An 11,014-nucleotide genomic window follows, 5' to 3' on the forward strand; every position below is an offset into this window, starting at 1 on the left:
GTGCAGACAGGCAGGACACCTCAAATGCGTTGGTCTCCTGTGGATTCCCCTTACCTGCCAAAATCTGACAGGCTTAATCATCAAATAAATCAAAGATTCAAGTAGCAGAAGTTATACTAGGCTTGTAAACAAGCGGAGAGATTGGAGTTTGCAACTAAGACAAATACAAAGCAAAACCAGCCTGTGGACCTGGCCATCACACGCCTTCTGGCCAGGACATCCAGCTTCCTGGAGAGGAGAGCAGCACCCTGCTCTTCATGGTGGCCCATGCAGTCAGGCTGCTTTCCACCTTCTGCTCCTCAGGAATTAGCTTTCTGCCACAAGAGCAAATGTCTGATGGTCAGAGCCAGGTATCTTGTAAAAGGGATGTTGTAGACTTGGTCACAGGTAATCAGTCAGGGAGCAAGTCATCTAGATAAATGCCAAAGAAAGCTTTCCCTGGCACCTTGTATATTCAAAGGCTATTTACTATTGTTCCCAGTCAGCTGGCTGGTAACTTCCCATTCAATCTGGATTGCTCAGATTCAGCTGGGACCACTGTAATACCCACAGCGCACGTGAGCTAAGCCATCCAAAAGGCATACAGTTTGTTAAGCTCATTATCTGTGGCACACTGGTGAGACCACACATGACACATTGTTAACACAGATGACAGATCCCATAACAAGCTGCCTTATCTAGACAAACCCAAGGAAGCCAGTTTACCTCCACCACGTACAGCACGTGTTGACAAGAGTTCCTGCAATGCTCTGGGCTCACCTGTGTTGTGTACGTATGTTAGAAAGCAAATGTAATCACACAATCGACATCTACCCCGTCCCAGTGGCTCTTGCTGCGTGGCTGGATACAGCAGTGGGGAACACTGAGAAGGTCTCTTTGCTCTTGATATCAGTCATCAAACCTCACAAAGAGGAATTTGGAAACAGAACCGCAGTGCTGGGGCCTGGTTCTGGTGGAACAAGCATTGTAAGAGTTAAACTGAAAACTCACAGCAACTTTTTACTCAGAACATGCAAACTACAACAGCTTAAGAGCTGACCAAATTTAGCAGATTTCACAGGGACAACACAAACCATCCCTATGCCAAACTTCAAATTATCTTGATACTAAAACCTTCTAAAAGAAAACATCTAGAATTTCTTAACATGGGCAAAGAACATACCTTTTTTTCTGTAACCTTACTCTTGGAAACGAGTAACAGGCTTGGGCTGAAGTGTACCACTAAAGGCAAAAATCAGCCTTGGCCGATGCCCAGAACACAAGTTTGCAGCCCAAACACTGAAAGTTTGGCGAAGTACGATAAAAACTAGCCTATATTAATCTGAGGCAGCACTTCCATTTCTACCTCTGAGATGGATAGAGAAATAAGAATTAGATTTCCATAATGGAAAACATCTCAGTTGAGATAAGCACTGCCCTGACTGTCAGGCCAGCTTATTTACCAGAGCAACAGTGCAACAAAGCCAACTGCACCGCTAAGCCACGCGGTTCGCTGCTGAGCAACATGCTTAGCCTTTGTTAGCTGAAGAATCTGAAACATCACATTTATGGGATTGCTCCACTCTTACATCAAAACAACAGCCTTCTGCTGGACTTGGCCAGGTCTTCGCCTGATATACAGATTATCTTTTTGAATTAGCTGAAACATTATCTTGTGTAGTCTATCATGTTACTAAAGGAAAGCAACAAATAGGTGCATTTCTGTTGAAACTGGAAATTAAATATCCTGCATGTTTCTGCTTTATTTCTCATCAGATCCAGCTGCATACTATTTCTAAAAAAAAAATTCTGACTGAACCCAGCCACCTGAAACAACTACAATATTTAAATAGCAAATAAAAAGAAGCTTAATCGCATAGAGGGAAAAAAAAAAAAATATATATATAGGCAAGATTTTTAAAAATTTTACCTTAAGTTGCTTAATCAAATTACATAACCAAAAAATATCTAATTGAGCCCAGAATCTTTTTTTACAGTTTCACTGGGATCTTTTTTTTACTTAATTCACTTATCATCGTCATCACCTTTTCTGCTTTTAGGGAACACTAGTCCTCTCATGCAAGAACTTTCCAGTTGTGTTGAGACCAACAGCCACTGGCTGTCAACCAATTTTGAAGAAGCCTATAGTATGTGGGTGAATAAGAACATATATAATTGGGGATAGCCTGAATCATTTTTCAGCTTGGATTCAGATCCAGGCTACCTCTGTCTTGCTCTGACCTTACAAGTGCTACCACCACTGGTGGCAGTTGCCTTCTCATCAGGGAAACATCACGGTCACGGCACAGGACAGAAGTCCCTGCCTGCTTTCAGGTGTTTGGCAGGGATTTGAGAGGTCTCCTCTCTTTATTTTCTGTAGGTTGGTAAATTTTGCTATCAAAACACATCTCAGAGTTAAGGGACCTGTTCTTGTCACAGTCTCTATTTAGTAAAGTTTAGTACTAAAACACAGGCACGGCAGGAACTGCATTTCAGTACCTGATCCTTTTAATGCATATTGTAAGTCTGCACAATTGTAGCAATAGCTGGGTGTCCTACCAGACACCACCAGTTTGGCCAGAAAAGCTGCAGATGATCCTTGCAGAACATTTCCATTGTCATCCACAGAAACTTGCTAAGCAGAGTCAGAAAGCAGTTAGAGAACCACAGCATGAGAGCCAGGCCCTCTGCCATGCAGCACCTGTATTGGAATTACACTTTCTGTCTCATCCCTAGCTACTCTGTCATCTTCTTTTCTTTACAGCAGAATGAATTGAAGGGTTTATAAAAAGGTTTATGAGGTTTATAAAAATGCACACTTTCCAAATACTGAAGCTGTTGAAAGCAGTCTGGTCAATCCAAACTCACAACACAAGGTAGTGTTCCCTACAGACTGAAAAATATCCATAAAGCTTATGACTGAGGAGCACTTTTCTAGGTCATTGGGCAGTTTGCTGATGTTTTATCACTTACATCTATGGCAAAGGTTTCATGGGGATCTCAAATACTGAATAGTCATAAATACAATACTTATTGTATATCTTTTTAAAGTCTGGTAGTGGTTTTTTTAAATGTAGCAATATGTGAACCAGTCATTTACACTTTTCAAACAGGAGAGTCTGTAGCATAGATCGCCACTCTGCAGTTGGTATAATTATTATTCTAAAGCTATTCTATAAATATTAGTCCAAGGCACTATTATTTTTTTTTCCTAATTCTGCATACTTTCACATACATCTCTGGTGCTTTGTAGCCAAGTCCTAAGGCTGCACACAGGCTTTCAGGGACAGAAATGGCCTTTCTGTGTTGTGTCATCTCCTGCCATAAAGCCAGGGCTCACAGATACCACCACAGTGTGAGAAAAAAATAAATGCTGCCCAGCATATTCAACTTTGCCACAGCCACTGCTGAGTTTTGTGCCATTTCGTTCATTTCATTGTGACTTACATTCAAACTGTACTTCCAGCTTGCTTAAATATGTTAAGAATTATCCTGAGGGACCATAGTAAAACATAGTCATGTTTATTTGTAATTGCTACAAAATGGTTTACAAAATTGTTAGTGTCTTTTATTATGCCTGCTACTGAAGCACTTGCCTGTTAATTAGAGGAATTTCAGCTGTCATAGCTGGCAATTATAGCTTCCGTCTCGCTTTATGAATAGTCAATGAGCGCTGATTAATATGCATGAGCAGCAGTATATAGCGCGTGCCCGGCGCTCAGCGCGGCAGCCGGAGCAGCGCGGCGGAGGGAGCGGGGGGGGAGGAAGGGAGAGCACGGAGGGACCCGCAGCCCTGCCCGCACCCCCGGGCCCCACCGCCCCGGCCAGCAGCCTCCCCCGGGCCTTTCAGGGATACCTGCCTGCATGCTTGCTAATCGACACTGCTGCGGCTGCTCTGCTGAGTAAGGAAGATTGTTTCTGCCGCTTGTTTAACCATGGGCTGCAGCCTGTGCACGCTACAGAAGCCAGAGGAGCAGTACAAGTTACTGTACGAAGTTTGTCAGGTAAAGAATTTTTTAAAAGCAAATGTTCTTAGACTTGTGACTGCTGGTAATGACAGGGAAACTGGAATGTCAAAAACTGCTTATACAAGTGGAAATGAAAGGGGCTTTGTACCTAATTTGATATGTATATAATCATTATGTTTTTGTGATGTACTTTCCCTTTCACACTTGCAGAACATCAGACCTCTCAGTGTACACTGGTGCACATCAGACTTGTTACAAAACTTTACCTCACAAAATAGGATGCTGTTGTTGGTTTATCCTTAGGTAAGATTTCCTGACAAGGTCAGTGCCTTAGTCACACACTCCTAACACAAGTTAGGAGAGACGTGCAAGGAAGGGCTTATATCTGTTTACAAGTACATCCAGACACTTTCTCCTGTGCAATGTGAGATTCAGTGCTCAGGCTGGTCTTTCAGTGCTTGCTGCTGTCCATATAAGTTTATGGCCAGTTTCTATGGCTTTTGCACGGCTGTGTGGAGAAATAATCAGCTGACAAACAGTTAGAATTGACAGCAGATTACAATACTACACAGGTCTTGATGTGTCAAATTATTAAGATGTGATAGATTTTCTAAAAATATGATAATAGAATAACTTCTATTACAAAAACCTTGTTTTCTATGTTTCTGCTTTTCTTTCTGTCTGTATTCTCTCACACTCAGCAGTTTCTCACTCTGTCACATCTATAGTACAGACTGGCCCAGGACAGTGTGATGGAGCCAGGCAAAGCCACGGCCAGGTGCTCACGGACACGCTGCTGCTGGTCTCTTTTGAAACAGTCACACTTATGGCTAACCTCTGAAAACGTGACCTGGGTTGTCCCTGCAGACACTCCTGAGAAACAGGAACGACCCAGGCCCCTCAAGCTGTACTTTACCACCTTGCCATTCCTAAGGTGGCTCAGGATAAGGGAGGATTCCCCGGCCCAGGAGCGCCGGGCTGGCTGACGCTCCCCAGCGCTGCCCCGCGCCCGCCGGCAGAGGGGATTGCTCAGCAGCGCAGGGGGGAAAGAAACCCTGTGTCCTTGCTGTGGTACCGTCTGCATCTAGTCCCAGAGACTGATGTCACAGACAACAAAGTGAATAAAAGATGTGGCTGGTATGTTATGTAGGGAAGTGATTAAATTTTAAACACGTAGTTTTGATCTAATTCTTACTTGTTCACCCAAAAGGACACTGATGCTTTGTGGGAGAGAACAACTTGTGAGAGCAAACAGGAAGACATGTGTACTGTCATTTCTATTTATACTAACTCACTTCCACTTGCTAAGCTGCTGTGCATGTGACAGTGGGAAGAATTTCAGAGGAAGGTAATTGCTGAGATGTTTTTCTGTACCCAGAACTAGTTTCAGATGCCGCCTGCAACAGCAGACCTGGTGCCAGGTATTGTTTGTGTGAATCCTCCCTTCAGATCAAGCAGTGGCTGTGGCACTAGTTACTTATCCCCCAAGGATGCTAAGTTTTCATGCAGCCTGGGTTTGAAGACTATCAGTGAGCCACATTCAGAAATGCAACAAGCAGAACAAACTAAGACAGCAACAAATTATGAATGTTTTGATTGTTTAGGAAGGTTTGTTGTGATATGAAGGCAGCAGAGAAGGTTCACAGCTTACTGACATCTCCTAACAGATGCAGGACAACATTCCTTAAATACGTGTCCTTAAAATCAGTCACACGAACAGTCCCACTGATATCTGAGATGATTGAACTATCCCGAGCTGGCTGTAGGTGTAGATCTCTGGCAGTAGTTTGGATTTAGAAATCAACCTGCAATGTGATGCAACCTTGTTTCAGCAATGTGTGGAACACAGTGCACAGCACCCAGGAGTAACTTTAAGCACAGAAGTCCTTTGGGAAACACAGCTGAAACATCCTCAGCTTTCACAGAACTGAGAGGTGCATGTAATCCTATAAAACTGGAATTTTTCTAACTTAGATAAATTTGAATTATTTAAGACTATAATCCCTGATTATTAAAAAATAGAAATTATCGTGAAAAAATTATATTAACAGGGTTTTGTTTCACAAGATAGGTGGGAGAGAGTTCTGTAGCTTAGGCAGTACATCCAGGTAATTAAATGTCAGTATAACCATAAAAATGCATAAGAGCAATCAGTTAAAATTTAACAGTGAGGGAGACAAAGAATCATTTTAATTTAAAATAACAAGATAGAAATAACAAAAGTTTCAAAACATATTAGCAGTAAAATACCATTCATCATGGGTTTATGTTGTATCATCCCTGTAACTCTAATATCATGCAGTAAGAGGACAGTGCCATTTCTGAGAAAACTGAGTCTTTCTTTAAAGTCCAAGTTAGACAATATTTACATAACTTGGCTTTATGAAATACTGAGCATTGATACAAATAAATCCCCATAGCCTTATTTTTTTAGAAGTTCATGACTCTAAGATGTAGGAATTCAGAAAACACTTGCAAGAATTAATAATAGTACATAACTGCACTTTATCTATTGTGCCAGGAGCTTTAGTATGGCTGGGAAATTAATGCTTCAATAAATTACAATTCCAGAAGGTCCAGTACGTCTGGCTCCATAAGTCCTAGTAACACAGAGCACAAAGAGGATCAAATATACCAGGGCTCAGGCTTTATCCCTTCCTCATCCATAGATAATTCAAAGAGATCCTCTTCATTAAGGGCTTTGGCACATTGCCTACAATTTCTTTTTGGGCTGCTGTGAGCTTAATGATGCAGAACAATGGTCTTCCCTCTTGTTGAGCACATACCTTATTGTACCTTTAATCACATCATAAAAAGCAAATTAAGACACCTTGTCATTAAAGCCTATTGTAGCTGTGCATTTCAATACTTTGTATTACAAATACAAAGAGGACTGTGGCAGCTTGAAATCTTGATGCAGAGCAGCATCCCTGATGCTAAGCGTGCTCATGGCAGCAACGTGATTCATATAATATCTTCGATGTATCCTGAGGTTTCCTTCACACTTGCATGCAGCATATGAAATGAAGTCATTATGTGCTATTAGGTTTTGGGTTCCTAGTTAAATGTAAATTTTTTTTCAGACTTTAAAGGTTGTAAAAATGAAGGGAGAAAGGGGAAGAAAGAAAACCAGAAAATTGGGAGGGTGTTTGAGGACAGTTTTCCAATTTGCTTCTCTCAACGTCATCATCTCCCATACAAAGAACAACAGAAATAGAGGCTTTTTCCTTTGCAGGAAAATTCCTGGGGGACCAGAAAGTAATTTCTGTTGAAGGATACATATAGCAGAAAGGGTCACCCAAGATAAAGCATTGGAGTTTCTAAAATATATATATAAAATAATTTTTTAAAATAGGATCTCAATTTAAGATGCTTTCTGAGCAACTATTTCAATCTATGCACCTCTTTACATCCCATTTAGGAGGTAAGCACATGGTGAAATAAATTCCTAAATTGACACTTTGTATTTCTAAGGATGAGAACATAGAGTTTTAAATCACAGATGACTCTAATCTGGATGGGCAATGCTCAAAGCTGTTCCCTGGGATTCGAGATGATGAAGTTCATCCAGTTCTCATGGTGGGAAAATATCATAAAAAACACCCATCCAAACTGGCACTTCCAGATGAGCAATCATGCACTGAGTAGGTAGACTAACCCCTTCCTCCAGGCTGTCCCTCTGGAATAGGGATAGAAATGCTGGCAGGAAACAAGCTTGTGCTGCCACTGCCCTTGCTACTGTGGCAGCTTGAAATCTTGATGCAGAGCAGCATCCCTGATGCTAAGCGTGCTCATGGCAGCAACGTGATTCATATAATATCTTCGATGTATCCTGAGGTTTCCTTCACACTTGCATGCAGCATATGAAATGAAGTCATTATGTGCTATTAGGTTTTGGGTTCCTAGTTAAATGTAAATTTTTTTTCAGACTTTAAAGGTTGTGAAAATGAAGGGAGAAAGGGGAAGAAAGAAAACCAGAAAATTGGGAGGGTGTTTGAGGACAGTTTTCCAATTTGCTTCTCTCAATGTCATCATCTCCCATACAAAGAACAACAGAAATAGAGGCTTTTTCCTTTGCAGGAAAATTCCTGGGGGACCAGAAAGTAATTTCTGTTGAAGGATACATATAGCAGAAAGGGTCACCCAAGATAAAGCATTGGAGTTTCTAAAATATATATATATATCAAATAATTTTTTAAAATAGGATCTCAATTTAAGATGCTTTCTGAGCAACTATTTCAATCTATGCACCTCTTTACATCCCACTTAGGAGGTAAGCACATGGTGAAATAAATTCCTAAATTGACACTTTGTATTTCTAAGGATGAGAACATAGAGTTTTAAATCACAGATGACTCTAATCTGGATGGGCAATGCTCAAAGCTGTTCCCTGGGATTCGAGATGATGAAGTTCATCCAGTTCTCATGGTGGGAAAATATCATAAAAAACACCCATCCAAACTGGCACTTCCAGATGAGAAATCATGCACTGAGTAGGTAGACTAACCCCTTCCTCCAGGCTGTCCCTCTGGAATAGGGATAGAAATGCTGGCAGGAAACAAGCTTGTGCTGCCACTGCCCTTGATGATTGAGGTCAGGAGACTTCTGCCTCCATGATTGTTGAGCTGGCACCTTTCACAAATACTAAAGTTCATATATAAATAAACAGCTGAGGTAATGACCTTTCAGTATTTTAGTAACTTGAAAGCCCTGTTCACATGATCTTGGCCTGGCATGTCTCTGAGACAAGTAAAAATGACAGTGTTCATACCAACAATAGCAGGCAAGAGAGAAACAATAGTTGGTCTTTCAAACTAGACTAAGAAATGATGCAGCCAAGGTTATACAAGCACCAAGGTCAGCACACAAATTGCTGCACTAATGAGAAGACAGTAATGATGAGGAACTAACCAATGCTATATTGCACTGGCAACTTCCAGCAGCAGCCCTGTGAGGAGGCTGTTCCTCCAGAAGTCGTATATAAACCAGTTGCACTGAGCTGATCACCGATACAGTCCTCTTCCCCATTAGAATTCCACTCATGTGTTTAGGTTTGCAAATATTAGACTAATCAGTCATTTTAAAAGCCAGATTCTAGGAAACAGTCTAACTAGACAAACCTACTGAGCAATGATGTGATCCTAAATCAGGACCAGAATGAAGCTTGCCAAAAGAAACATTAAAGTAAAAAAAAATTCTAATCAAAACTGTAAGATATAGGAAACAAAAATAATTGCCTTGTACGTATGTTTTTCACACCCTCTAATTTAATCAGGCAGACAGAGTCTACATTTCAGTAGTTTTCCATGTTAAGACCAAACTGGTTGTGCCAATTATAGTCAACTGGTCTACTTGAAATACATTGTACAGCTTCAGATACACTGGATATACATGGTCTGTGCTGCAGCTGAAATTAAGAATAGTGTTGAAGTTATATTCTGTCACTTCACTACCGTTAAACTTGACCTCAATAACAGTCATGAACCTATCACACTTACTTCAAAGTAGGCATGTGTTTGCTTAAACAAGATGTTAATTCCAAAAGCTTTGTTCTAGACGGATTTTTTTCTACTGCTGAATTAGTTCAGCTGTAGAAAAACTCTACTTGACAGACTGGAGACTCATAATCTTCAGAAAACTACCCTTTAATGATTGTGGCACCCGTCTGTGGCTCAGAAGTCCACTTTCTTAATTAGACATTTACCAGAAACTGGCAATTGAAATTTTCCTCTTCACTTGATGATGAATAATGCAATGCCTCTGTTAGGATTTCTCTGGAAGATCCTCTTTATTGCATGTTAGAGAAATATTTTGGTCATTAAAGAAATAGAAACAAGATATGATATCAAATAAACAAAATGCCTCATGGTCACCCGTGATATAAAGAAACAATTTTACCCACTGTGCACCTGAAAAAACTTACTGCTTCATAATCTTCCTACAATCTGTGATGCTTTTCTTCTTTACATGGAGCAGACAAAATGCTTAACCATAGCACTTCTTTATTTGCAATTTTTTTTAAAGTGATAAATGATTGAAAAGATGAGTTTTGTAATGTTTAACACTTATACATCTGTTTAATGCTATAAAGCAGGTGGCAAAAACTCACAAGGGAGAAGGCACTAGGGACAATCACTCTGTGCTTTACTGTCACATGTCAGACATAGACTGGGAAAAAGGAAACATATGGAGTAATGAAAAAGTGCAGATTTAATACATGTGTTTTGTTGTGTTCATTAATAATGAAACAAAAGGTCAGGCTTCCGTATCACTAGGACAGGACAACTCTATGCTTACATGTACATTGGGATTGTTCCTTTCAGAAACTCAGTGGGTAAATGTAAGGAGCTCCAGCTGGCCCTCCTGAACCCAGTGGTCAGTTAAGGATTTGACAGGAGAGTAACAAAATAAATCATATAAATTTATAATAATATATAATGCTTCAAAGAAAGAATAATGGTACGATCAGACTAAACCCATATTTGGTTTATGCTTTTTCATGGATCATGTTCATTTACACTGAGTGAATTGTCTCCTAGGGCATCATTTTAGAGCAAGCGAATATTCATGTTGCAAGATCACAGCTGATAAGAAAATCTTTAAATTTGTCTAAGTTGCTTGCAAAGAGCATCAGAAGCTTTTGTACCTAACCTGACAGTATCTGTGTAACTGCCACCAATTTTAGCCAAAAAGGAAAATTAAGATTATTTTTTTTTATCAATTACAGACTAGGAGTATTCCAGGCCATGTTCAAGCAGCATGGACTGGAAGGGTAGAGTGAGGCAGTGGTGTTCTACCTACATGACAGCTTCTAGGTTTGTGTTCTTCAGCTGAGAACACTTCTCTACTTCTGGAAGCAAATGGTCCAAGATGACAAATCCTACTCTTCAGATAGCAGGTAGCTCCTGAAGGAGCAGACCCTCTTAGTAACAAACCCACTTGGATCTGTCGTTGCTACTGAGTTCCCTGAGAGCACCACTGGGAGTTTTTTCCATCTTTTCTTGGCAGCAACTTAAATAACCCTCCTCAGCACAGACACCTTCAGAGCTATCCACAATGGCTCTTTC

The 11,014-nt window shown here is 40.5% G+C and overlaps 1 protein-coding gene across 1 annotated transcript in view; it reads left to right on the forward strand.

Annotated features, from left to right (window-relative positions):
• Positions 1-3,914: 3,914 nt before the first annotated feature.
• The window catches only part of PDZRN3 (PDZ domain containing ring finger 3), a 29,274-nt gene continuing 22,174 nt past the window's right edge, over positions 3,915-11,014 (forward strand). Inside the window, 1 exon segment of the mRNA XM_009996935.1 lies at positions 3,915-3,983. Within this exon segment, the coding sequence (XP_009995237.1) occupies positions 3,915-3,983 (69 nt within the window).

This window comes from Chaetura pelagica, unplaced genomic scaffold (assembly GCF_000747805.2).
Source record: "Chaetura pelagica isolate M959 unplaced genomic scaffold, ChaPel_1.0 scaffold24, whole genome shotgun sequence".
Classification (NCBI taxonomy): Eukaryota; Metazoa; Chordata; class Aves; order Apodiformes; family Apodidae; genus Chaetura; species Chaetura pelagica.